Below are 27,782 nucleotides of genomic sequence, written 5' to 3'. Positions count from 1 at the left end.
TTCACATTTAGCGACTTCGCCTTATTTTATGGCGAAACGGCTAATATTACGTACGGCATAATAAGCGCTTTATTCACGATCCATCCCGGCTGTACGTCAGCTCAAGGCCGCGGTACTGGATGTAGCGTACAGACTATCGATTAAGTAGGTAGTTAGGATTTGTATGAGACGGAGAGGTATTACAATTTAAAAATGGATGAAAATTATATTCTAACACCCGACTTAGTCACAAGACTTAAGATTTTAGGATCTTGATATGATATTAAAAACGTGCAATTGTGTTTCAAATTTTAAAAAAATGGACGAGAAATAATTAGGTTAGGGTAAAACAAAAACCATAAGTGGAAACACTGCCCTATTGTATTGTATGAGAGAGAAAGCAAATCTTGCTATTTCTTGCTAGTTCGTTCGTAGTGACGGCGGCATCAATTTCTGAATTAATTACCATTTGTCGCAAAAACTGCGCGTCCTTTACCTTTTCTAGACTCAAAAATCTCTCATTTGTGTTTGGGTTGTGATAAATTGTAATCTAAATGGCATCAGATGATGAAGTAGACGGATCTTTTGCAGGTAAAAAGTTAATTTCACTCCTAGCATGTCATAGGTAAGCCGCGAATAGCGGTATCATATGTTTACGTGCGGTAGGTAAGCAATTAAAATTTTGAAAAAATTTGGCACCTCCAGTGAAAAACCCCGAGTTTATGGAACAACTCGAAGTAGTTCGCAGTGGTACGTGTTTGCGTTTGTTTCGTGTTTTATTGTTGGTTGGGGTGTAAATATTTTTATGTGGCAGTTTGTGACAGAAAAGAACATGCATTATCCCTCATTACTTAACAAAATGGACGCCGCCAAACAAAGGGATTGATGACTTTACGGCTAGGAGTGCGCGCGCTGTCAAGAGATTATGATGCTCATGTGCCTGATATTGTGAGCAAGTGTGGAGGCCTGGTACTGGTTTGACCAGTTTCTAAATATTTGTTACAGGCGACGAGGACGTGGAGGAAGGTGAGGGTCAGAACGATAACTCAGGGGAGAGTGATGAAGCACCACCAAAGGTAATTCAATAATTTATTGTATCACAAATCTACATCAGTACTTTCAAAAATTGTATGAATTAATAAACAAATATTTTACTATCATAAAGGCATGTCTTCTAGAAGTTCACATCATCATATTTCTTTGATCTTAATCAATAAGATACCCATAATTTTATTACTAAGTCAAAACTCATGTGTAGACAAAGTCGAAGCTAGTGCTATGCGCTATGTGCGATGCTCTGGTTTTTAACATGTAAAACTACTATTAACTAGCTTTAAAGGGCTAGTTTTGCAATTGTTAGATAAACTAACTAAATAAGGTATAAATTTAAGAATTTCTTATAAAGCAGTCAATGCGACTAATTTATTCTGCAATGATTGATGAAAGATTAATGATTAGTTATGAAAAATATTTAATATTCTAACTATTTACTTGGTCCAGCATGTAGTAATATTTTTATCGAATTCTATCTTCTTCATTATAATCATAATTTAGATTTATTTTCTATTTCTCAAGGAGGATGACGACTATTCTCCAGAAGATGGCAGAAAGAAAAAGAAGGGAAAGAAAAGAAAAGCTAGAGGTGAAGAGAAAAAGGGCAGAAAGAAAAAGAAGAAGCGAAAGAACGAGAGTGAAGAAGTAAGTAGATTAATATATAAAGTTGTAGCTCATAAAAATACTAGAGCTTGCATTTTTAGACCCAACGTACAGTCATCAATGAGGTAATGATTATTTTTGAAAATAAACAGTCAAAAAGACTCACTATTATGTTGCCAGCAACATTCAAATACGAATTCCAAGATTATTATGTATGGCCCCAGTGATATCTACCGAGGTAATGCAAAAGACAGCTAATGTATGATATTTTTTATTACATATATTATTAGTATGGAATTTGAATTCATTTCAATGTTATTTCATTAGACAACATCCCATAAAACTAGATTACCTACAAAAAGAATATGTTTGTGTAGGAGGAGGAGTTTGGTCTGGAAGTGGAGGCGGAGGGCGACAGTGACTACGCGCTGAGCGCGGTGTCGTCCACCAAGAAGTCGCGCAAGGGCCGCGGCAGCAAACACAACATTTCCTCCTCCGTACCCTCCGACTCAGGATCTGGTAAGTAATCACTGTGATGATGACTATGTCAAAAATAGATTATTTCTTAGGAACTATTAAATAGAGTATCTTCCAAAATTCATAAAATCCACGTCTGCTGTTAGTTTTAAGTTTGCTAACCATTTTAAATTTTCGATTACTTTTATTTTTTCTTTACTTGTGCTATAAGACCTACCTACTTGCCAAATTTCATGGCTTCAGGTCAACAGGAAGTACCCCTATAGGTTTTTACGACAGACAGACGAACAGACAACAAAATGATCTTATAAGAGCTCCTTTTTTCCTTTTGAGGTACGGAACCCTAAAAATGTTGTTCAATTAAAAATCCGACTATAATAGTACTGTCCTGTTGGCTCCCTTTGGTATGGAACCCTAAAAGCTACAGAACTTGGGCTACATTTGTAGATAGCTATCTCTTTAACTCTTGTGTCTTGCATCTTCTCAGATTTTAATCATCTAATTCTATACTTCTAATATTTTATGTAATTATAAATGTAACACATAGGTAATCTATGATATAATACCATTGTGTATTTATTAATTACAATAATACATTGTTTCTAATTTTGTTTTAATCTAAATATCTATTTACACAGGTATGCCCACAGTTGAAGAGGTATGCACCTCTTTTGGGCTAACCGATGTTGACATTCAGTATTCAGACTCAGATCTGGAGAACTTGACAAGTTACAAGTTGTTCCAACAGCATGTACGTCCACTGCTCGTCAAGGAAAACCCTAAGGTAACTACTTTTTTTTGACACTCCCCATCTTTGTTGTAATAGAATTCTTGCAATTAATCTTTTCTCAGTGGAGGATCTATGTTATTAAGAAAACCTACATCGACGCTGCGCATGGAAATTCCGCTATGTGGAACACAAGTTTTCGGAAGACCATTAAACTTATTTTTTGAAAAACATTTAACTTTATATTTATGATTAACTTGAAGTTTTTATTTGTCGATATTATTGTTGAAATATCGAAAAATAAAACTTCAAATTGATCGTGGTATGTACCCGTTATCTACATTAAAATATGTCGTTAAAACACGAAATAAGCTTAAAACCATTATTTTACTTTTAGATCAAATTCACATAGTTCAACAGGTCTTGCCCTTTGCAATCTTGCCTTTTAAAACTGAACAAAAATACATCAAAAACGAAAATCCTAAAAATTACATAGCAGATTTTCCATGAAGCTTCTCTAGATCCAGTAGTTATAGCATTATTGTAACTTAATTAGTGCTGTGGTGCTGAAAACTGAGATTAGGAACATACAGGAAAACATAGTTAACGGAAATATTATTTTTTAATAGGTACCAGTGTCAAAGCTGATGATGTTAGTGGCAGCCAAGTGGCGGCTCTTCTGTGAGACCAACCCCCACCTGGAAGGAGGCAGCAGTACACAGAACCTGGGCTCAGAGGAAAACACTAACACATCTACAACATCAGACTATACGCCCAAACGGCCTGGACGCACTCCTAAAGAGACTAAGGTAAAATCCGTCCTTCTCTTTCCAAGAGTTTTAAAGTTTTAGGCGACGTAAAATTTTCTATACTAAGTCCACTATTTCGTAAAACTTGCATCAATCATTATTACAATCTCAATTGTTCTGATTAGCTGAATTTGTGCGATTCTTGTTGCAACAGTGCATTGTAGCCTTGTGAGTGAGCGTCAACCAATCAGAGGTGATTGCAATCGTGACATTGTAGCCGTCATTCTCCCGCAATCGCGTAGCTGGACTAAGCTTGCAGTATTCTTGCGTCGATTTTAATGGCATTTGTATTTTATGTGTTTTCGAAGCAAGCACGAAATGCCAGCGCCCTAGGCCATAGGCGGTTGCCTAGTTCGCTTTTATGGATGGCTCTGATAACATTAAAAAAAATTTTTAGGTACAATTTAGCCCTTGACTGATATCACTTGACATCTAAATTATTTGCTCTCTGAAGGAGCACTAATGGTATAATCCCGTTGACAGATTGACGACTCGGTAGACGAGCCGGAGGAAGAGGACGATGAAGGTATAAGCGATGAGAGCACGCCCGCGCCGCGGAAGCGCGGCCGCAAGCCCAAGCACGCGGGCGGCGCGCCGCGCGGCAAGCCCGGCCGCAAGCCCAAGGTGCCCACGCTCAAGATCAAGTTTAGCAAGCGCAAACGTACCAGTAGTGTGAGTATTTAAAAAAAATTCAGATACAAGTTAACCCTTCATTGCAACCTCACCTGGTGGTATATATAGCAGTTTTTTAAAACCCATACCACAGGGTTTTAAAAAACTTAAATCCAAGCGGACGAAGTCGCGGACATCAGCTAGTAATTTAAAAAGTTATAACACGGTATCTTGCCTTCTAGATGATGCCCGCGACTCCGCGTCCGCGTGGATTAAGGTTTTTAAAAATCCCGTGGGAACTCTTTGATTTTCCGGGATAAAAAGTCCTGTCCTTCCGCGTAGTGCAAGCTATCGCTGTACCAAATTTCGTCAAAATCGGTTGAACGGATGGGCTGTGAAAGTCGAGCAGACAGACAGACACACTTTCGCATTTATAATATTAGTATGGAAGTATGGATATGCAAGCAATATACCGTGTTATAACTTTTTTGCCAATTTTATTGATGGCAATGTTCAAGTTTTATTGATTCTCAAGTTAAGCAATAGAGCTACAGATGTTTATACTACAGGAGGAAGAGCAAGAGGGCAGCGGAGGAGCAAACTCTGACTCAGACGCGGAGTTTGAACAGATGCTGGCAGAGGCGGAGGAGCCCAAGCCAGCCGCCAGCACCGCGGAGGAGACTGCCCCGCCCAAGGAAGAGGACCCTAATGCACCTGTAAGTCTTATTTGATAATTAAGTCTATGCTCGGCACCTACAATATTATTTCATCATCAACAATTCTGGTTTAGGAGTGTTCTACCCTACATCATCAAGCTTGAAGAGGTAGAACTTTGAGTCCAATCATAAAGTTGTTGCTTGGTACCTACAATATTGTATCACCATAACTTGGTGGGCAGTAACCCTTCAGCATCAGGATTTAAGAGTTTGTTAAAAAAAATATGGTACCATCTGGTGAACTATCTCTATGGAATTTTTTTGCAAATTAGTCCAGAAATTGCGCCACATTGAGAACCTCCTCCTTTTTGGACGGATCGCACACTACTCTATTCTATGGAATCGGTACGGTTGTTCGTCTATCTTTAATTCTTGGTCATACTCAAAACATATTTAGAGCTGTCTATTGTCGTTGATGCGTCGAGTAAAAAAAAATCGATCAAGTACGAGTCGGACTCGCACACGTAAGGTTCCGTAATAAACTGTTTGTTTTCACAGCCACAGCCAAGGAAGAAGGCTAAGACCAAAATCGGCAACAAGACTAAGAAGAAGAAGAAAATGAAGACCACCAACAAGTTCCCCGACGGCGCAGAGGGCGAGCAGGAACATCAGGACTATTGTGAGGTCAGTTGATGTTTGCAGGTCACGAATATGACTCAAGAGTCAATATGGCCACTGATTCTCCTGAATATCTACTATTTACTGGGTTTCCAAATATGCCTGATGACAAAGTAATATTCTTTTACCACTTTTATAGGATACATTTTAATACAAATTTTCTCAAGGCTAGACTGCATTACAGCATCGTTGTGCGGTGCGTCGCTTCGCGTCAAAATGTCTACAAACCCTTCGCTTCTGACGTCTGACACTTGCCCCCTGACATTATGTTGGCACTATTGCAAATCACAATAATAAACCCTAAGTTCTAAGGAATAGAACAAAGCAATGGTGCGACCCTGACGGCAGGATACATAAGTTATAGTGAACGGTCTGTATGCCGTGACGCGCAGTGAGGCGCTGTGCAGTGCCGCTGTAATGCGGTCCGGCCTTACATGTCACATTTTGGTCTGCGTTTAGGTGTGTCAACAAGGAGGCGAGATCATACTCTGTGACACGTGCCCTCGGGCCTACCACTTGGTGTGCCTAGAGCCTGAGTTGGAGGAGACCCCCGAGGGGCGCTGGTCATGCCCTCACTGCGAGGCCGAGGGCAACCAGGATCAGGATGACGATGATGAGCACCAGGAGTTCTGTAGGTGAGTCACTCTTCGGTTTCTGCATTGTGGTATTGAGGGTCCTTTGCTTCTGAGTTTTTCTAAACTAACTCACCAGCCTTTGTGGAACCAGCTCCTTTCGGCGGTGTTCTCAATAAACTGACATGGGGATTAGGATAGGGAGATATATGTAATATGGATATTATTGTTCAAGTGGTGGATCAGAAAATTCCTGAAAAGTCGGAAAAGTCAATTGGCGGCTCTTCTGGTGCTGGCACTTAAGATCACTCAGACGACGCGACAAAATAATGGATCTGTTTATTTTTCATCTTCAGATGCTCTCTGCTTGTGCCTTGAGTCGTTTGTGGTTTGTTGATTCGCAAATCCGACCAACCTCTTGTTTGGAATCAAATTGTGGCGACAGTCAAAGAGATCACGAAATCACTTATGTCATTCGATTCAAGACGTTTGAACATTATTGAAGTGTCAGATGCAGAGATTGGATTAGTATTGAACTATCATAAAACGTAGCCAGTAATTTTTTATCGTTCCAAGTGACCAAATCATATTTGATCATTTTTTCCAGGATTTGCAAAGATGGCGGAGAGTTGCTGTGTTGTGACTCGTGCCCATCAGCTTACCATCGGTTCTGTCTCAACCCACCCTTGGAGGAAGTGCCCGACGGGGAATGGAAATGTCCTCGATGTAGTGTAAGTTTGAAGTTTGAAGCGTGATACCTAGAAATGGACTATGATACCTGACCTGTCGCGTACTATGTATCATATCTTATGTCACCGAATTTAATCGAAATGTCTTTTTTATTGAAATTTCTTGATATTTTGCAAACACTAAAATAAATATATTTGTTCCAGTGTCCCCCTCTGGACGGCAAAGTGGCAAAGTTATTAACGTGGCGATGGATAGAGCCTTCAGCTAAGTCGAAAGCGCCGCGCTCAAGGGAGTTCTTCGTCAAGTGGCACGATCGTTCGTACTGGCACTGCAGTTGGATCGCAGAGATACAGGTAAGGATTGTGGATATTGGATTGAAACAAGCGTTACTTTGTGGAATACGAAAAAAAACCAAAATTAAGTTGTTCCTTGTGTGTCACAGATACACAAGGAACAACTTAATTTGCCCATGCACGTACACTTACGCAATGTCCATGTAATCGACGTAACCACAAGTAAAGTTCACTCGTCTTCGTGAATCGCAAGAACTGTAACAGAAATCCAGTAACGTTGACGAAGTTTCACAACAAAGTTATAAATATTACATTACATTGTTTGGTTTAGTTGGACGTGTTCCACCCGCTGATGTACCGCTACTACATGCGCAAATACGACACTGAGGAGCCGCCCAAGTTGGAGGAGCCTTTGGAAGAGCGCGAGGGCCTCAAGCGCCTCAAGATCCGTCAGGGTCAGGAGCAGCAGGAGCCTGACGAGAAGATGCTGGAGGAGAAATTCTACAGGTCACTACCATGTTCCTCTATCTAACAGTTAATAGCAATGGTTCTGTATGAGCCCCTTGCCGAGTGCGATGGCTTCAAGAAATTCCGGTTTGAGAGAAGATGCTTTATATTCTTACAACTAAAAGCCGCCGTACACAGGCAGCTTGAGTGGTCAATGTTTTATATCACTGCATACAGGTTTTCCTAGATTCTTCCTACTTTGCTACTACATTTACAAGGTTGTTTCAAAGAATTGGCAAGTTTCTAAAGCTGAAGATGTCGATTTAAGTCTTTAGTAGATTAGGTTGTCATTCGAGCGGGTGTTACGATTGCGATGTAATTGTGATTTCCGTATTTAGGTATGGAGTGAAGCCAGAGTGGTTGCTGGTGCACCGGGTGATCAACCACCGCACGTCTCGCGACGGCACCACGTACTACCTGGTGAAGTGGCGCGACCTGTCCTACGACCAGGCCACGTGGGAGTCCGAGCACGCGGACATCGCCGGCCTCAAGAACGCCATTGAATATTATCAGGTAAATAGTTGCCCTATTAAGCTGTGAAATTATAATCCCGAAATGGTTGTAATGAGTTTTTTATTTCATAGGACATGCGTGCCCACATTACGTCAGAAGGGAAGACGAAGGGCAGCAAAGGCAAGAAAGCCGGCCGCAAGAGCAAGAATAGGGATAATGTCGATGACGACGAAAACAGCAGCGGCTTCAAGCCGCGAAGATACAATCCGCCGCCCGACCGCCCCATCACCAACCTGAACAAGAAGTACGAAGACCAGCCGGTCTTCGTTTACGAGACCGGCATGCAACTGCATCCGTATCAGTTGGAAGGTCTCAACTGGTTGCGCTACTCGTGGGGCAACGGCATCGACACCATCCTCGCCGACGAGATGGGTCTCGGCAAAACTATCCAAACTGTCACATTCCTCTATTCGCTATTCAAAGAAGGACATTGCAAGGGTCCCTTCCTAGTTTCAGTGCCGCTCTCGACGATTATAAATTGGGAGAGAGAATTCGAACTGTGGGCTCCGGACTTGTACTGCATCACTTACGTGGGGGACAAGGATTCTAGGGCTGTCATTCGCGAAAACGAGCTCACGTTCGACGACAACTCCAACAGAGGCGGAAGGCTGTCGAAGATTAAATCCCAAGTCAAGTTCAATGTGCTTCTGACGTCGTACGAACTCGTCTCTATTGACGCGGCCTGCCTCGGCTCCATCGACTGGGCCGTGCTCGTGGTCGACGAGGCCCACAGGCTAAAGAGCAACCAGTCCAAGTTCTTCAGGCTTCTCGCCGGGTATAACATCAACTACAAGTTACTACTCACTGGAACTCCTTTGCAGAATAATCTCGAGGAGTTGTTCCATCTTTTGAACTTCTTGAACAAAGAGAAGTTCTGCGACCTCGCCGCTTTCCAGAACGAGTTCGCGGACGTGTCGAAGGAGGAGCAAGTGAAGAGGCTGCACGAGATGCTGGGCCCGCACATGTTGCGGCGGCTTAAGGCGGACGTGCTGAAGAACATGCCCACCAAGTCGGAGTTCATCGTGCGGGTCGAACTGTCGCCGATGCAGAAGAAATACTACAAGTATATTTTAACTAGAAATTTTGAAGCTTTGAATCCGAAGAGTGGCGGCCAGACAGTATCTTTACTCAATGTCATGATGGACCTGAAGAAGTGTTGTAATCATCCCTATCTGTTCCCCGTGGCGGCGGAGGAGGCCCCGCTCGGGCCTCACGGGAACTACGACACGCAAGCGTTGGTTAAAGCGTCTGGTAAACTCGTGCTCATGTCCAAGATGTTGAGAAAGTTAAAAGAACAAGGACACAGGGTTCTCATCTTCTCCCAAATGACGAAGATGTTGGACATTCTCGAAGATTTCTTGGAGGGCGAGGGGTACAAGTATGAGAGAATCGACGGTGGCATCACTGGAACGATTCGACAGGAAGCCATCGATAGGTTTAATGCGCCCGGCGCTCAGCAGTTCGTTTTTCTTCTGTCGACGAGAGCCGGTGGTTTGGGTATTAATTTAGCCACTGCTGACACTGTCATAATCTATGACTCCGATTGGAATCCCCACAATGATATTCAGGCATTTTCGCGAGCCCATCGTATCGGTCAGGCGAACAAGGTTATGATCTATCGATTCGTAACTCGAAACAGCGTTGAAGAGAGAGTCACACAAGTAGCTAAAAGGAAAATGATGTTGACCCACTTGGTCGTGCGTCCCGGTATGGGCGGCAAAGGTGCTAATTTCACGAAGCAAGAATTGGATGATATTCTGAGATTCGGTACCGAGGAGTTGTTTAAAGAAGAAGAGGGCAAAGAGGAAGCTATTCACTACGACGACAAGGCTGTTGGAGATCTACTGGATCGTTCGAAGGAAGGTATCGAACAGAAGGAATCTTGGGCCAATGAGTACCTTAGTTCCTTCAAAGTCGCCAACTATTCAACCAAAGAAGGAGAAACTGAGGAGGAAGTTGACACTGAGATTATCAAACAAGAAGCTGAAAACACTGATCCCGCTTACTGGATCAAGCTGCTTAGACATCATTATGAACAGCATCAAGAAGATCAGGCCAGAACTCTCGGGAAGGGCAAAAGAGTTCGCAAACAGGTCAACTATAATGACGGCAGTGTGGCTCAAACTGAAAATAGGGAAGATTCTACTTGGCAAGAGAATGGATCAGATTTTAACTCTGATTTCTCTCAAGGCAGCGAGGATGATAAGGAGGATGACGATTTCGATGAGAAGAATGATAATGGGGATCTCCTCAGCCGTCGGAGCAAGAGACGTCTCGAAAGACGAGAAGAAAGGGATAGGCCTCTGCCGCCCCTGCTCGCCCGCGTGGGAGGCAATATGGAGGTCCTCGGATTCAATGCTCGACAAAGAAAATCATTCCTTAACGCGATCATGCGGTACGGCATGCCACCACAGGACGCGTTCAATTCACAATGGCTAGTGAGAGATCTCAGAGGGAAATCGGAACGTAATTTCAAAGCTTACGTTTCTCTATTCATGCGCCACTTGTGTGAGCCCGGTGCGGATAACGCTGAAACCTTCGCTGACGGTGTACCGAGAGAGGGTTTATCGAGACAACATGTGCTGACGAGAATCGGCGTGATGAGTCTCATAAGGAAGAAGGTGCAAGAGTTCGAGCACATCAATGGCTATTACAGTATGCCTGAGTTAATTCGTAAACCAGTGGAACCGGTGAAGATCGCAGGCGGGGAAAGCGCGGCACCGAGCCCTGCTCCTTCGTCCGCCACGCCGATAACATCGGCGGCACCGTCGCCTGCGCCTACACAAACCACACAAGCGTCTGGCCAAGCGCCGACCCCTGGTGGTTCAGAAAAAGATGATAAGGAAGAAGCGAAAGAAGACAAACCCGAATCCAAAGACAACATAGTTAAAGACGAGCCGATGGACACGGGTGAGATTAAGGAGGAAAAAGACAAAACAGATGACAAAGATTTGATAAAAGATATTGTTAAAGAAGAAATAAAAGAAGACCGGCGGATGTCTGTCGATGAGGAACCGTCTAAAGATGAGGAGAAATTAGAGGAAAAGAAGACTGAGGATAAAGAAGTGGAGGAGAAAAAAGTTAAGGAGGAGAAAGAGGAGGTTGACAAAAAGGAGGACGCTAAGAGTGACAAGGCGGAATCGGAGGGCTCCGATAAAACTAAAGACGATAAAAAAGACGATGACGATGATGATGTCGTACTTGTTAAGGAAGAGGAGGACTTGAAGGTGGAGCGTCGCAAGTTTATGTTCAACATCGCTGATGGTGGGTTCACGGAACTACATACACTATGGTTGAACGAGGAAAGGGCAGCGGCACCTGGAAGGGAGTACGAGATCTGGCACAGGCGGCATGACTACTGGCTGTTGGCCGGGATAGTGACGCACGGCTACGGACGCTGGCAGGACATTCAGAACGACCTGCGCTTTGCGATCATCAACGAGCCCTTCAAGATGGACGTCGGAAAAGGCAACTTCCTTGAGATCAAGAACAAGTTTTTGGCTCGGCGATTTAAGGTGAGCATATTGTTCCAAATTTATCAGTCTTGTCCAACCTATAATCCGTCTTTTAAAAAATCCACTTAGCTTTATAATTCCTATTTCTTTACATTCGAACGTAATTCCTCCAGTAATGTATCAAAAAAATTATTTCTGCTAAATATCAAAGTATCTCCTTAAGTTACATAAGCACTGCACGGTTTCCAATTTTAAGGTAAAGAGCAGGTGGGCCTGCCATAAATCTCGATGCCATCCCTTCGTATGATATTTGACCCTTTTTCACTTGTTCTGTTGTAGGCGTTTATATCCTGTCAAAGAATATATTATTTTGTCTTAATCATTAATTGAAAATTACGTATAAAAAATGACAGAATCGAAGGGTTACTTACAAATTTCCTTCTCGTTGTATGTAAATAATTAAAAAACATTTCAGTTGCTAGAGCAAGCGTTAGTAATCGAGGAGCAGCTGCGGCGTGCGGCGTACTTGAACCTCACGCAGGACCCGAACCACCCAGCGATGTCGCTCAACGCGCGCTTCGCCGAGGTGGAATGCCTCGCCGAGTCGCACCAGCACCTCAGCAAGGAGTCCCTCGCCGGCAACAAGCCCGCTAACGCTGTACTGCACAAGGTAAGTCTTCCAAAGCATAAACCTTGAAACACACTTAATTCTAAAGTTTCTTCATTAAAATATTCCCTTTTATCTAAAATCTGTTCTTCTGCTGTTTTATTTTCGTTTATGGGGGGGTAGTTACCAAAAAATTCTGACCTAAAGATCAGAATTTTTTCGACAACTACCCCCATAGCTATAGATAGATAGCTTTTGTGCCCGCAAAAATATCCCTTCGGTTGGCCACAATCAGTACTTGTCTGATCTCTGAAGTGCTGTCTTTTGTTTGTTAGGGGAATTTACACCATGTATACGTCCCGCAAATTGCTATTGCGCTGGAACCATGTCTCATTAACATTGAAAGGACGTCATTGTGACGTCAGCCGAAATAAAAATATACCATCAGCTCGAAACTTCAGTCTAGCGCTGACGTCATTAAAATGGCGGCCACGCGCATTAGCAATTTGCGGGACTTATAATAGCTCTTGTAATCTTATTCGATACAGTACGCGGCTAAGGTTTAGTAAACAGCTTATCAGTTAACTTGGATATTAGATAACAACGCGATGTTTTCGTCGCAGGTGCTGAACCAACTGGAGGAGCTCCTGTCGGACATGAAGTCGGACGTGTCGCGACTGCCGGCCACGCTGGCGCGCATCCCGCCCGTCGCGCAACGCCTGCAGATGTCGGAGCGGTCCATCCTGTCGCGCCTCGCCGCCACCGCCGGCAACCCCGTGCCCGCAGGTACACTACTACAAAGTTACGCTGATGTACCTGCGCAGAAATCTTATTTTTCAATGGTGCGAAAATATCTTAGCCAATCAAAGCGCGCGTCTGTCCGCTATTGGCTGGTGCGTACGCCCCACGTTTTGCACGAGTCTCTGTTGTTCTTGTGTTTAAAATCTTAACGTCAAACAATAAGGTCTGTATTCATTAGTGTGTATTCGCTTTACAATAGTGGTAGTAGTGTAACGATTGTCCCCCCGCAGCTCAAATGGCGCAGTTCCCGCCCGGGTTCGGCGCGAGCGGCGCGCTGCCCGGCTTCGCACCTGCCGCCGCGGCCGCCGCCACCTTCACCAACTTCCGCCCGCAGTACTCCGTGCCCGGACAGCCCGCCACGCCCACCAACAACGTAAACAAACACACTTTACTCTTTAGCCTATGTCATCATCATCATCATGATCAACCCATCGTCGGCTCACTACAGAGCACGGGTGTTCTCTCAGAGTGAGAAGGGTTTTCGCATAGTCTACCACCACCACACCTGCTCCACTACAACTCTGGTCCAAGTGCGGATTATCAGATGGACCTTGGAGAACATTATGGAGCGTCATCAGGCATGCAGGTTTCCTCACGATGTTTTCCTTCACCGTTAAAGCAAGTTTAATTACTCAAAACGCAGATATCTCCGAAAGGTTAGAGTTGCGTGCGGGGACGGAACCCAAACCTCCGATTTGGAGGCGGATTAGGTCCCACCCACTAGGCTATCACAGTGTAAGCCTTGTATTCACTGAGAAACAAGTTGCGAATACAGTTTCTGACACACCACTTAGATGCTGAAGAAGATTTTCTTTAAAACAATATTTTGCTATCCGTCAGTTGTCAGAATACTTCAAATATCTGATTTTTCAGTTTTAATCAGAAACAGTTTTTCAATTGGCTATGTTGAAGTGAAAACTTCTTTAGGCGTGTTGGGCGATTTTGAAATGGCTAAAAACTTTAGGATCGCGTCATCGACATGTTAGTTAATAGTATAACTGTAGCCATAAGTATGACGTGTTGCGCGAATGATAATATATGCGCGTTCGATTTTTTTATAATATAGGATCTCTGTGCTGTGCGAAAGTAAGTACTAAATATGTTGATATTATTATGTAGAAAATTGAATAACAAACAGCATGGATTTTCAATATTTCCGTTTCAAAATTATATACCTTTTTTTTATTTTTTTGATATTAAGTATTGATCTTTGCAATACATCATGCGTAGGCGTAGGAGTTAAGACTTACTTGCGTGGTAACAGATTTCGAGTTGTTCGATAATGTTTTTGCCGCTGATTTTCTGTCCTTTTATTGCAAAATTTAATTTTACGAAATTATTATATAACTTGGTTTAAATTATCAAACATAAAGTACGTGCTTTGATATTTTTTATACACTTATATCTTTCAATTTCACCATTACAAGTTCGACCTGTAGAAATTAAAAAAAATAAATTGTAATATAGTTAGTGTTTCTAAATATCCTTTTCTCATATCTGTTTAGATCCTCAGGAAAAAATTAGAGATGTCTTCAGACGGTTGTAAAAGGAAAGACCTAGGAGGCGATGAAGAAAATGAACAAAAAAGAAAAGTGCAAGAAAAAATTAGGTGTCAGCGAAAATTAAAGATATCTTCAGACGGTCGTAAGAGGAAAATACAAGAAAGTGATGAAGGATATGAACAAAAAAGAAAAGTACAAAATAAAATCAGGTGTCAGCGATACAGATATAAGAAAAAAACGGATTCAAAAGTTAATTCACAAACTAAACCACGTCTAATAACAGTTGAAGAGGAGGAAACAATTAAATCCCGAAGAGAAAAAGACAAACAAAAAAGTCAGCGTTACAGAGATAAGAAAAAAGCCAATCAATTGATTAATCTACCGGCAGAATCCTCAGCAATAGTTGCAAAGCATATTTCTTAATGTCAAAATTTCCATAATTCACAAATTACAGTGAGTAATTACACTGATCACTAAGAGATGTGCCATATGTCCCACCAGCTCATACTGCTAACCTGAACACGGATTGAACCTTACATTCCAAAGTTCGTTCAGATTATGACGAAATATTATGATACTCTTTACAAGTTCACATTAATTTTGTTCCACAATTACATGAACAAATAATAACAAACTACCATGAACCAATACTCAAAATATTAATTATCAAGATATTCTATGTGATATTCAAAATTATATACAAAAGCGTTAAAGATATCACTATCAGTAAAGAAGAAATATAATCAAAAATTACATACAAAGTTGTATTGAATAGAAAAGCCTGATCCCGAATTCAGCATATTATTGATCGGAAAGGAAAAAGGACCTGTTTGCAATGATTAGACAATAATTATGGTAAGCCAACAGTTTTTTTTACAATAAGAAATAGGATGGCCCATATTGCTACAGTTATTGCATAATTTTTTACTTGCGCTTACGTTTCAACATTTAGTCCACCTCAAAGAATCGAATTTCAAAATGGGGTAGGTCTACAAGTGTGTCCTTGCCTTGTTGATGAGACTGCCACTTGTAAACCATGGTTTTAACCGGGCAAGGAGTCCCCACAAATAGATTTCATATTTTCTATTCTAGTAAGATTTGAACAGACTTTCCTTGCTTGGTAAGGATACTTAAAACAGCGCGGTACTCAATTTTCTCCATATTTCAAACATTCATCCCTGAGTCGCTTAATCGGCGATAGTTCAAATCTTGGTATTTATGCTAATCAATGTGTGTACTCAATTAGTTATAATAGTGACTCAATAGTTGACTGTTTAGGACACAACTACCCTCATTAATCTACTCTCCCAAACTTAAAAACGTACCCTCGTACATGCTACAAATTAGTAGCATAAAAAGTTATGCAAAAATTTTAAGCTCCTGTTATGCCAATTAAGAAACCAGTGATTTTGACACCGATGAAAGGCTCTGAAGATGGATTTAAAGAGTAAAAAGCAAAGTATGATGAACAGAAAAATTTGGAAAATTATGTTTTCCAAACCTTTTATGAAGATAATCATATAAATTCAGACAAGGAATATGTTAATATTATTCGTGCAGGAATTAATACACCAAGAGTTTTACCACAAACACAAGGCACATCACACTTTGTCGCTGCAATATGGCGAGTGGCGACATTCAAATTCATTGGAGAGATTTGTGACAACGCATATTTCACCTAAATATGTGTTGCTCGTTTCAATTCCGAAAATGGATAATAATTTTAATGGTTGCGGTATACACGGCAAAATCAATCGTGGAAACCTGTAAAATCCATAAGGCAACAACAATTTTTATTAGAAAATTTGATGATAAATGAAGATACAAAAGAAGGCTCTAAAATACTTGACAAAAGATTTGCAGATGTACACCCTTATGATGTGATTAGGTGGAGAATTCAAAGTTAATAACTTTGCAGATGATAAAAATCTACCATCAATTGGATTTTTGAATGAATCAATGAGTGCAAACTCAGCACTAAAAAATATAACAGACGATCGATACGGTTTTTACAAGATATTTACATAAATTATTCCAAATAATCATTTTTGTTTCTTCAGTTACCATAAGCCTATTGTATCCTTTTTAGAATATGTATAATGTAATAATTGATAGTACGAATAACCTAAGTACTGTTGAAATTAATGAAATTGCAAATGATCAAATGTTGAAAATTAATTTCATTAAAATTCTTGTAACTACAAATACTATGTATAAATAATAAATATCATAAATATGTTATATCAATTAAGTTGTTTTTTTTATTTTATAATAGGAACCCCATCATAATATTGTTTTGATTAAGCAATACTTAAAACCATAAAAAATGTTCATAATTGTTGCTTGAAGTGCAGATAGATGCAAAAACTAAACTAATGCGAAAGTGTGTCTGTCTGCTAGATTTTCAATGAGTTCCTCGGGAATATTATGGGCCTTTCGTTAGGCGAAGCGAATATCTGCATGGACAAGTTGCTACTGAAAAAAAAAACCACCTTCGTTTCCCCGCTAAAGTCTATAGTCTTATGACTTTAATATTAATTACAGACATTGAAAACCTTACTACTTTACTTATCTCCGAAACAGCGTTTCTATTACAAAATCTTTGAACTTTCAAATACTATTTTTTTTGCTTTAGTGATAATATTGGTTAATAATGAGCTTGATCAATCTTTTAATGTCAGTTAAGAAAAATATTAATTGAAATTATTGTATTGTTTCAGAAATCGTAAGCCCATGGAAATTATTTTAAATCAGTGAATGGAGTTGACAAGCATGCTGGTAAATCTATCCTCGTTCCTTATTTATTGAGTCATGAGCATTACTCAGAAATACTAAACTGTACCACTACCCATATTATAAATGCGAAAGTGTGTTTGTTGGTTTATCCTTCAAACATGTCGCACCCGCGCAACCGATCGACACGATTTATTGCATGGGTATAGTTAAAGATGTGGAGAGTGACATAGGCTACTTTTAGCATTATCAAAGAGTTGCCACGGGATTTTAAGAACCTAAATCCACGCGAAATCGCGGGCATCAGCTAGTATAACATAAAAGGAGAAAGTGTTTCACTGATCGACGTATGGGTCAAACCGCCTATAGGAACTTGAGAAGTTGCAACTGTAAATTCTTTTATAAAATATTTATTATAAGTATTGATAATTTTTGTTTGTCTGTTACTACTGTCCGTTACCTTTTCACAGCTCATCGGTTTAATAGATTTGTCATTGATTTGAAGAGTTTGCGGAATTTTTATTCCGGAAAAGTGTTCCTACGGGATTTTTGAAAAGCTATGTTCACGTGGACGAAGTTGCAGGCATCATCTAGTCTTGTGTACATAATAAAAACTTTACCCGTATGCCGGATAGACGCAGATGCATTGAAATAAAAACTTTTTAATCTTTTCTCTTTGTTTCAGTGAGCAGTGAGCAAGTTTTTAGCAAATAATTTAAAAATCAAGCTTTTCAAGATTCCTGTTCCACCCTGGGTTTGAAGTGATATAGTGATTAGTGCAGTTATGTTAGGTAACATAATATTTCGTCATAATGAACAGAACTCTCACAATATTATTTATTTCATCCTGATCTGTATGAATCTTGTTTTTATTGTACTAGTAAGTGATTGTGAACTTATGAAATCATAATTTTAATGTACCAAAAATGAAAATAAATCAATACAATTATGTAAACAAAAATTGTTTTATTATTTCCATAGAAACAAAAGGTAATGAATACAAAAAATATATTCGTGTAATTGATTCAACTTTGGAATAAAAATCACACTTACGCATACACATGCAAAAATGACAATAACGTGAGTGGCCTACTTACGCAACGTTCGTTGACCTCTAGAGTCAGTCAGATGTTTTATTTGCAATATATCGCAAACTTTTACAAAATTATAGGATTTTTTATAGTTTTTTTTCCCGTTTTTTGTGGTACATCAGTAATCATCAGTACTACAACCGTCTTCGTTTTTGCCAGGTTTTGGTTACACCCTCTATAATTTTATTCTATGGTGCCAGCGTTCATGATTTCTCCCTGCTCTGAGACTTCAGACCGAACTAAAAGCACATCTCCTATCACCAACTGTATGTGCCATCTTCCGCATTATATTTAACACTGTCTATTGACTTCAAAGCACTGGCGTCAGAAGAGCAGAACAGTTGCAACATGTCCTCGCTAATGCCGCAGTCGGATAAGTTCTCCTTGTTGAAGGCCTTCGCGAAATTGTTCGGCTCATTTTCTTTCGAGGTTTTATCTGTAACAGAGGAATAAGTCTATAATAATATGCTATAGCACACAAATGAAACAATACACGTCAAACGTGTAGTTAGTAATTAATAAATAATTAATCAATACAGCCAGACACCTCCTGTGGGGCATATTTTCTGCCAGACGCTTTAAAGTTCTAAAAAAATAACGTAATCTTACTTATAGTCTGTCTCAATTTTTATTTTATAATACTCAGGGAATTAAATCAATACTTTTCGTAAACAGCCAGAACATTCGTAGGGGCCAAATCAATGTCTCTGTGATCAAGATCGCGAAGTTACTATTCGTGCGCTTGGATGCGAGTGAAATACAAACAAACACACTTTCGCATTTATAATATGGGTTGGCAGAATTCATAGATTCTATTGGCTCTAAGGCTGAGATCTATAGAGTGCACTTTGACTTTGCTCAGACTTAAGATCGAGTTAAAACGAGACAAATTTATGCGAGAGATATCTCTCGCATAAATTTAATTTCGATCTGTCTCGTTTTAATTCTGTCTTAAGTTTAAGCAAAGTCAGGGTGCGCTCTATAGATTTCACCCTGAGACTTGCAAGTCTCAGAGCCAATAGAAATGGAGTGTGGCTTGTTTTACCAGCAAAGATCTTCTGTTGCGCCTTTAGGCTGCGCTCAAATTAGAAAGCTTGTAGACGCTTCGATTTTAAAGGTAGCTATATCAAATAACTTACCCTCGGCTAATTTCTGTGCTGCCCATGTAAACGCCAGCGTGGGCTGGTGGTGTGCAAACGTCGCACTGTACTGTGCGCAGGAGCTGGTCTTCAGGACGTTGAACAGAGAGTGCACTGTCGTCGGTAGGATCGGGCCTCGAAGCTCTATCGAGTAATACTTTTTGCTTTCGGAATGTATGACGTTCTCTCTTACCTACGAAAGGAGTTTTATAAGATATGTAAAGTTGCCAGTAGACAGTAAATTTGAACAGAATGCAGTACAATTATTTTAATCGATCTAAACTCATTTAGATCTGTAGGAGAAATCACATTTGTCGGTCACAGAGGTCGCTATCTCTTCTACTCTTGTGCGTTTTGTATCTTCTGTCACACTCATAACTAAGCACAAATCATGTAATAGGTCTATAGTAAGTACAAGTACATATATGGTAATTGGGACAAAATACCCAAAATTTGTCAAATACTCGTAAGTTGAGCTTCTCAGGCTCAGCACTTTTCAGTAAATCTCCTGAAACACTTTTTAATGGAAGAAGAAATGACTTACTTTAAGAGACTGCAGCGTTCCCCCATGAAATGCTGTAGGCGCTAGAAGGGTCGGAGGGACGCCTCCGAAGGGCCCACTGGGGCTGACTATCGACTTGCAGTTGAGGAGGAAGTTGAACAGCGCTTGAGCATCCGCCCCTCGAACGAGCACAAGGGACTCTGCAGCGCTGTCTACACTGGTTTCCACTGTGTGAGTTAAGCGCGCCTGAAAGATAGTTATCATTTTGATAGTATGGATGGACTTTGCCTACAGTATGGTATTCTCAGATGCTTAGCCCTTATTTTACAGGATCTTAATTTATAGTACTTTTCTATGACAAATTCATCATAATATAATTTGATTTGCACAAAATTAACGATTATGTGATTCGTTACAAGTGTGCAATTTTTTTGGTACCTCTGAACATAGCCGCGTTTCTATGACGTATGAGTAGGTCATAGCCTTCTCATCCCGCTGCTCGCTCTCAGCCGGGCTGCCTTAGCCTATATATGACCTGTGCATTGTGCAAACCACTATGTTGCAACTCCAGATTGGATTACCTGCTTTGAGCGTACTGTTATACCAACTGCAATCGTTTTGAAGATACCAGATGTACGTGCGGAAGTCGTACAAGGGCAGTCTTGATGGACGCGGCTTTTAAAATCGATTACACTCATCACTGCTCACTCAGTCCCGCTGCTCGATTGCGGTAGAATGACAGCGACAATGTCACGATCGCAATCACCTCTGATTGGTTGACGCTCGCTCACTATTGGCTACAATGCATTGTTGCAACAAGAATAGCACAATCACAACAGTTGAGATTGTAATAATGATTGATGCAGGTTTTACGAAATCGCCCTACAGATGCAGAACCCATCTAATTTGTCACTCTCGTGACTCTCTGTGAGGAACTAACCTGCGCGTTATTTATCCTCTTAATTTCGTCGGTCTCAAGGCCCATTTGTGACAGGAACGTGTCCGGATCGTCTTCGTCCCCGGAACAGTGACCGTCCTTCCGCGCGTCGTCCATTGTGTCGTAGCAGCTGTCAAAGGAGGCGTTTTTAGCGCGCTCCTCGTCAGAGGTGTTGAGTTTCTTTTTGTTATCTGGTCGTAGCGGCATTGTGTACTCTACATCTATAGAACAAGCACGGATTCCTATGTAACATACTTTTTATAAAAAATAATAAGAACAGGTAAAGATTACGGTACAGTGCGCAGCCGAAAGTAAAGTACATCGGCCTTTAGGGCGGTTTCAGACTAGCGAATTATACGCGCGTAACCTCGTTTTTGGAAGCGCATGTAGGCGCGTATAGGCGCGCCTTTTGGCACACGCTCAATTCGTACGAGCGTTGACTCGCTTCTAAGCTCGTATAAGCGCGAGCCGCGAGAGACCATCACCCATCGGGCCACCCGGTTCGAGCGTACACGCCGAAAAATGCCCGTATACGCGCGTCCGGTTTTTTGAAGCGCGTATGTAGCGCGCGTGTAAGCGCGTATGCTGAAACGACCGTATACACGCAAAAAAATACGCTAGTCTGAAACCGCCCTTAGAATGACATTTCGGCTTTGTAGAGGGTTGTCTCTATCACTCATACCTACATATTTGTCGTTATAGTTACGTTTTGTCAAATAGGTATGAGTGATAGATATCTCAACGACAGAGACAGTGCTCTACAAATTTGCTATCTTCTTCTAAAGTTCGATGTACGTTACTTTCGGCCGCGTATTGTAAGTAAGTTTGTTTTGTTAAGCCTATACACGCAACTAGATGGCCGCTCCTGAGATGCGGAAAAGGATCAAAAAACGTCGCACTCAATACAACATAACCTCATTGCAGCACGAATTTATTCAAAGCAAAAAGAAAGGGAAAAGAATAGTCACCGATCGCCATGTCGCGTTAGAACAAAAAAGGGAGGAACATGTCATTATAAAAAAACTGCTATCGATTTGGATATAGGCTGTAAGTTATTGCTCCCCAATTGTGTAAGAACTGGTGTGGTATTCGTCGTAATGACAGCAAATTCTGCCCCTTAATTGGTCGACTTCGCTGTTAACATTTGTTCATAGCCAATCAAGGGGCAGAATTTGCTACCGATTACGCTTACGATGAATATGTTTTTCTTACACGGTCAGGGGGCTGGATGTTTGCTTACCTTCCTGCCTCAGCGCGTGCCTGAAGCCGTGTGTGGTGGGCGCGATGAGGGCGCAGGGCTCGGGTGCACCGCACAGGCCGGCCGCGCGGAACACGCACGTGAACGCGTTGGCGCACACGTAGAAGTACGGGCAATGCAGCGCGCGCAGCAACTGCGGAACGAGACGTTGTGTGAGCATATACACGCGTAGTATTCAGGGCTGAGCTGCTCGATTGCGGTAGAATGACAGCTACAATGTCATGATCGCAATCGCCTCTGATTGGTTGACGCTCGCTCACTATTGGGTACACTGCATTTTTGCAAGAAGAATCGCATAAATTTATAATGATTGACGCAGGTATTATGAAATCTACCTACACAGGTTAACTAGTGGGCGCATTCGCGAAATATAGTCTATGTATTATGTGAGTTTTAGTACGCGGACTCTAACGCGCAAGGCGCGCTGTGATGGGGGCTGAGGTGACTCTCAATCATCTCCCGACGTGATTCAGGGATGCTGAACTAATAGTCATACTCCAAGGATGTTAAAGAGCTATTATCTGAGTGTTCACATACAACTCGCGCGTGCTTCTATACAAAGTTACATTACGCGGCAGAAAGTGATGTACATCGACCTTTAGAATTAGATAGATTTGTAGAGCATTGTCTGTCGTTGAAATAGACATAACGTCATATATAAGCATGAGTGACAGAGGCAACGGTCTACAAAGCCGAAACGTCATTCGAAAGGCCGATGTACATTACTTTCTGCCGCGTACTCTATATAGGTACACAGACCCGTGAGACGGGGTATTCACACTATGATTGCGTGCACACACAGCAGTCAGCACTGTATGGGTATTCAGTGCTGTGTGTGCACGCAAGCGAGACCAATGATACACCTGAACACGTACTGCCCAAATGCAAGTGTATTCAAGTAATATGAAGCCTACATTGGCTCGCCAGCAAACTTCCTGAACTCTTTACCAGTAAGAGCTCAGCTGGCTAAAGTGATCTGCTCGCATACATCAGACAGGCAACTTCTAAGGGAGGTAACGTACCTAGGAAAAAAGATTACAAAGTGTCCTCACCTGAAACAGCGATCTGAAGCTTTCGGTCCACTCGGTCAGCATCGCCCGCTTGGCATCCTCGTTGGCAGCCAGGAAGCTGGTGGCGGCCACGCGGCCGGCGGCGCGTGGGAACAGCGCGAGCCAGGGCAGGTGCGGGTGCTGCCAGTATAGGCAGGTCTGGTGGAAGCGCGCGCGCGGCGACGTGTCCAGCGTGGACGACGACGCCGTGTCTAGGCAACGAACGAAGCTGAAAAAAGCAAAGAGTCTAGGGCGAAAGTGTCAGTAGCCATGAAGCCATACATTTTTAGTAGAAAAAAGTACCCTTATAGGATCACTTTGTTCTCTCTCTGTCTATCCGTCTGTTCCTCGTGTCTATCAAGAAAACCTATAGGGTACTTCCTGTTGACCTAGAATCATTAAATTTGGTAGGTAGGGAGGTCTAGCACAAGTAAAGGAATAAATCCGAAAACCGTGAATTAGTGGAAATATTAGTATGGATAAGCAATTTACAAGCAGTGTATATAAATGGCTTGTTGATTACTTACCCTGTAATCCCTGATGCTTCCTCGCTTGCCTTCAGCTTTGTGGTCCAGGGGAAAGGTTTGGCAGACATTAATCTTATCTTAGTTTTTAAAGCCCAGTCTATTGTCAAATGTTTGTATTTCTTTTCTACTATATGCTGAAAAATAACTCACTATGATATTATGATATAAATATATGATAATGAATAATGATAATAAATGACACTCTGAGAAATATGTGAAGAAAGGAAGGTGATTCTTTCAAGTACTGCTCAGAACCTACTCAAATACTGTTAGTAATTTAGTCTATTGGCGATAATTTTAGTAACTAAACGTATCTGAACTATAAAAGTTGAGTAGTTAGTTAGTTTAGTGTGATTAGTCTAGTCAATCCAGCGAGTAGAGCCCCTCCCCTCCCCCCAGATTTGAGTGACAGAGACAACACTCTACAAAGCAGAAATGTCATTCTAAAGCCAGATGTACATTACTTTCTGTCACATACTGTCTTTTGCCACACAAAAGTTTTGTCTATCTGTATACCTACCGTTACTTACCGTTTCTACTGCATGCTCAGCTGTGAATTTCTGTAAAAGATTAGAGAATGTTGCCAATTTCTGTGTGTCAACTTCTAATGAATGTTTGTCAGTCACTTTGGCAGGCAGCTTGAGCAATGCAAAAAGAGTTTTGTCATTGGATTGATCTAACTCAGATGCTTTTTCTAATTTGGCTCTTTTGTTTTGCTCCACATTGCTCCTACAAAACATAATTTGTATTTAGATAAACACACAAGTACCAAAACCAACGTTAAAAGTTACCAGCTGTTCTACAAAAAAAAATTTAATTGGCTCAGTTTACATATCATCTTTTTCACAATGTTCCACACAGAAAAGGACAGCATGGTTTTACTTTTTATTGATAGTCAATTATGTGCATTTATTATAAGCTTAATAGCAAGTGCTGTATCAGTTTTTAATTTAGTAAAGAGTAGCTTTTCTCCCAATTTTGTCTGCATGGTACAATACCTAGCCTACAGCACTCGGGGATAATGTAGCTAAGCTATCTAACGGTGAAAGAAATTTCAGAATCAGATCATTGGTTTTTTATTTATTTATTTATTCTGATACAAGTTAGCCCTTGACTGCAATGTCACCTGGTGGTAAGTGATGATGCAGTCTAAGATGGAAGCGGGCTAACCTGGAGGGAGTATGGCAGTTTTTATTAAACCTTTGGTTTCTAGTTTCTACACTGCATCGTACCGGAACACTAAATCACTTGGTCGCACGGCTTTGCCCATAGGGTGGTAACTAGCCACGGTCAAAGGCTCCCATCAGACCAGACCAGAACTTTATAAATTATAAAATTCCAAATCGAACCCGGGACTTCCCATTAAAGAGACCACAGCACATACCACTGCACCTTACATCCACTCTCTCACTATTGCAATACATCGCAGCAAGAATACCATGAATTCAGCCAATAACAACAATTGAGATTGTAGCAATGTAATGGTAACTTCCACAATTATTTCTTTCCTGTCTTTATGAAATGGTTTATACAGAAGTGGCAAAAATATGTTGCATGCATGATATTATTAGGAGCTGGTGATAAAACGGTGTAATTGCACAAAACAAAATGTTATATTTAGCTTGTTTTGCCTCTTATGTATAAAACAGACTCTTTGCTATCAATACTTATAATAAAACTGTAACAGGTCAAATTCTGTACATTGAAGATATTTTGAAATTTTTTTTTCGAGGGCACTCTATAATCGATACTGAACCCAAAACTGTAATTTTTTTCATTTTTGTCTGTCTGTCTGTATCACGGCCGCGCATCACGCTGAAACTACTGAATGGATTCCAATGAAACTTGGTACCATTTGAGGTCATACTATGAGGAAGAATATAGGATACTTTTTATCCCGAAATTCAGCATGGTTCCCGTAGGAGAGGGGACGAAAGTTAAAATGTATACTGAGTTGTAATTCATTAACGCGTAGTCCGATTTCATTCATTCTTTTTTGTTAGAAAGGGAATATTTTAAAGATTGTTCCGTAAATATTTCAAGGTCATCGGTTTTTAACCGACTGTCAAAAAGGAGGTGGTTCTTTTTTCTACATCGATTTTTTCGAGGTTTCTGGACCGATTTGCAATTATTTTTTTAAATCAACAAAAAAAGTTTACGTCGTGGTCACATAAAAAATTCTGGATTCAACTCTTTAATCCTGATGCTGCAGGGTTACTGCCCGCCTGAGTTATCAAGATTCAGGAAGTGTTCATAGTGAATTCATATTGTAGGTACCAGGCAACGACAACAATCCCGAAAAATCAAAGAGTTCCCGCGGGATTTTAAAAAACGTAAATCCACGCGGACGAAGTCGCAGGAATCAGCTAGTAATATAATAAATTAGGTACTTTGAAAATGGGTTCTTTCTCTTGTCTCTATTGAGAATTCTAGAGAAATCCAGGTCCACTGGTTTCTGACTACATTGTTCAGTCGCTGAACCTGCAGGCTGGCACATACGTTCCTGGAATAAAATGGTAAGGTATTGGTAATGGTAAGGATTGGAACAATAAGCATATTTTTCTATAAACTCTTAAACACGCGAAAATCTAGTATAAGACCTGAATTATGCGCAAAATCACATATATTTTATATACTAAGTGTAAACAAGTGATTGAAATAACGACCAGACTTGCCTGTAAAGCTTTCTTTCGCTTTTTGAGCTTGTGCAGTTGCATTACTTCGTTTGGTGTTTTCCATGGTGATGGTGGATTCATTGCGAAAGGTTAGAAGAAGTCGATGTAATTTGTATCCTCTATAAAAAGCTAAATTTCATTGTGATTTCCGACGATTTTAGAAAAAAACGCGGGACAAAATCAACCAAAACTTATTTCGTCGGTGCCAAAAACTTTTCTGTTGACATTTTGAATTGATTGACAATAACAATTAAACTTACTTGACATTTGACAATGACATTAGCCGACAGATTATACCGTATACGACATGGATGCGACATGGACACGACACACGGTCCCTGTCCGTTTTTCAGTCGGACTCTCTTGCCAGGTAGGGGTTCTGGTTTTCTGGGTTCTTTGGTGTGTAGTATGCTGTATTAGCCTTGTCACTTTCAGGTCTTAAACTATAAGTAAGTAGTTAGGTAGGTACTTACTTACCTATCCATGCAAAAAATTACGTCAAGGTAATCGGATCGAGTAACTATACGTACCTACTTACCCATCGACATAGGATAGGTAAACCACATCTGAATACCTAAGTAATTCGCAGTCAATAGTCATAGACTCAGTTTGGCAGTAAATAAACACGCTTCCGTTTTGGCGGCATTTTTGACTAAGTTGGCGTTCGTCAAATAATTAATGCGTTCCTCCAAAGCCTCAACTGTTCTCAAGGACTTCGGCTTCACTAGCTCGGGCACGGGACATCATCTCTCCATAACGGTACTTTCATCTGCATTCCAAAGGTACCTACCTACTGTACCTAACCTACCTACGTCATATAAAAGGGACGAAGAAGCGGACTCGGTATGTGGGACTCGTAGCTTTAATAATTTTAAGTTTTGGTAATTAATTATCACCATTATCTCTTACGTCATCATATATTATAATTCAACAATTGACAGTCAAAACACAAAGTGTACAGTGTACTTACTTTTAATAAATGATTTGACTTTGACTCTATACGCATTTCGAGTCCGTTTCGTCCAACTTTGGTCAACTTTCGATAACTTTGGGTAACATTATAAAAAAATGCGCTCGCTTCGCTCGTGCTTTATCAATACCTTTTAGTATTGCCACCCTAGGGATCAAAATTTTTAATTAAATTAGCTTATGCTCGCGACTTCGTCCGCGTGGTCTACACAAATTTCAAACCCTTATTTCACCCCCTTAGGGGTTGAATTTTCAGAAATACTTTCTAAGTTGATGCCTACGTCATAATAGCTATCAGCATGCCTAGCCCAATCCGTCCAGTAGTTTGAGCTATGCGTTGATAGATCAGTCAGTCGGTCAGTCAGTCA

At 40.9% G+C, this 27,782-nt stretch overlaps 2 protein-coding genes across 4 annotated transcripts; one reads left to right on the top strand and one right to left on the bottom strand.

Moving 5' to 3' along the window:
- Window positions 1-391: 391 nt before the first annotated feature.
- On the top strand, window positions 392-18,228 carry Mi-2 (chromodomain-helicase-DNA-binding protein Mi-2 homolog). Of its 3 annotated transcripts, none has more exons than XM_069509376.1 (21): window positions 392-570; window positions 985-1,055; window positions 1,555-1,677; window positions 2,013-2,154; window positions 2,751-2,896; window positions 3,469-3,648; window positions 4,132-4,320; window positions 4,830-4,976; window positions 5,475-5,600; window positions 6,054-6,229; window positions 6,774-6,897; window positions 7,060-7,209; window positions 7,481-7,656; window positions 7,995-8,169; window positions 8,241-11,684; window positions 12,100-12,294; window positions 12,855-13,017; window positions 13,263-13,405; window positions 14,538-15,389; window positions 17,255-17,312; window positions 17,953-18,228. In XM_069509376.1, exons 1-19 carry the CDS (start codon window positions 534-536, stop codon window positions 14,955-14,957), a joined length of 6,327 nt encoding a protein of 2,108 aa, XP_069365477.1. In that variant the 5' UTR covers window positions 392-533; the 3' UTR covers window positions 14,958-15,389; window positions 17,255-17,312; window positions 17,953-18,228. The 3 variants fall into 3 exon arrangements, with proteins under 3 accessions (XP_069365477.1, XP_034840802.1, XP_069365478.1); XM_069509377.1 differs by lacking the exon at window positions 392-570 and adding an exon at window positions 607-729; XM_034984911.2 differs by lacking the exon at window positions 14,538-15,389 and having other exon boundaries at window positions 393-570.
- Window positions 18,214-26,712, bottom strand: hd (humpty dumpty). The gene is made up of 10 exons (XM_034984548.2): window positions 26,446-26,712; window positions 26,161-26,273; window positions 24,301-24,499; window positions 23,771-23,904; window positions 23,247-23,472; window positions 22,177-22,327; window positions 20,940-21,157; window positions 20,042-20,245; window positions 19,498-19,690; window positions 18,214-18,794 (listed from the first exon to the last, which is right to left on the bottom strand). Exons 1-10 carry the CDS (start codon window positions 26,524-26,526, stop codon window positions 18,616-18,618), a joined length of 1,698 nt encoding a protein of 565 aa, XP_034840439.1. The 5' UTR covers window positions 26,527-26,712; the 3' UTR covers window positions 18,214-18,615.
- Window positions 26,713-27,782: the final 1,070 nt, after the last annotated feature.

Source organism: Maniola hyperantus, chromosome 3 (assembly GCF_902806685.2).
Source record: "Maniola hyperantus chromosome 3, iAphHyp1.2, whole genome shotgun sequence".
Taxonomy (NCBI): Eukaryota; Metazoa; Arthropoda; class Insecta; order Lepidoptera; family Nymphalidae; genus Maniola; species Maniola hyperantus.
Note: the sequence above shows the minus strand (reverse complement) of the source record. Positions and strands in the feature narration are given on the sequence as shown.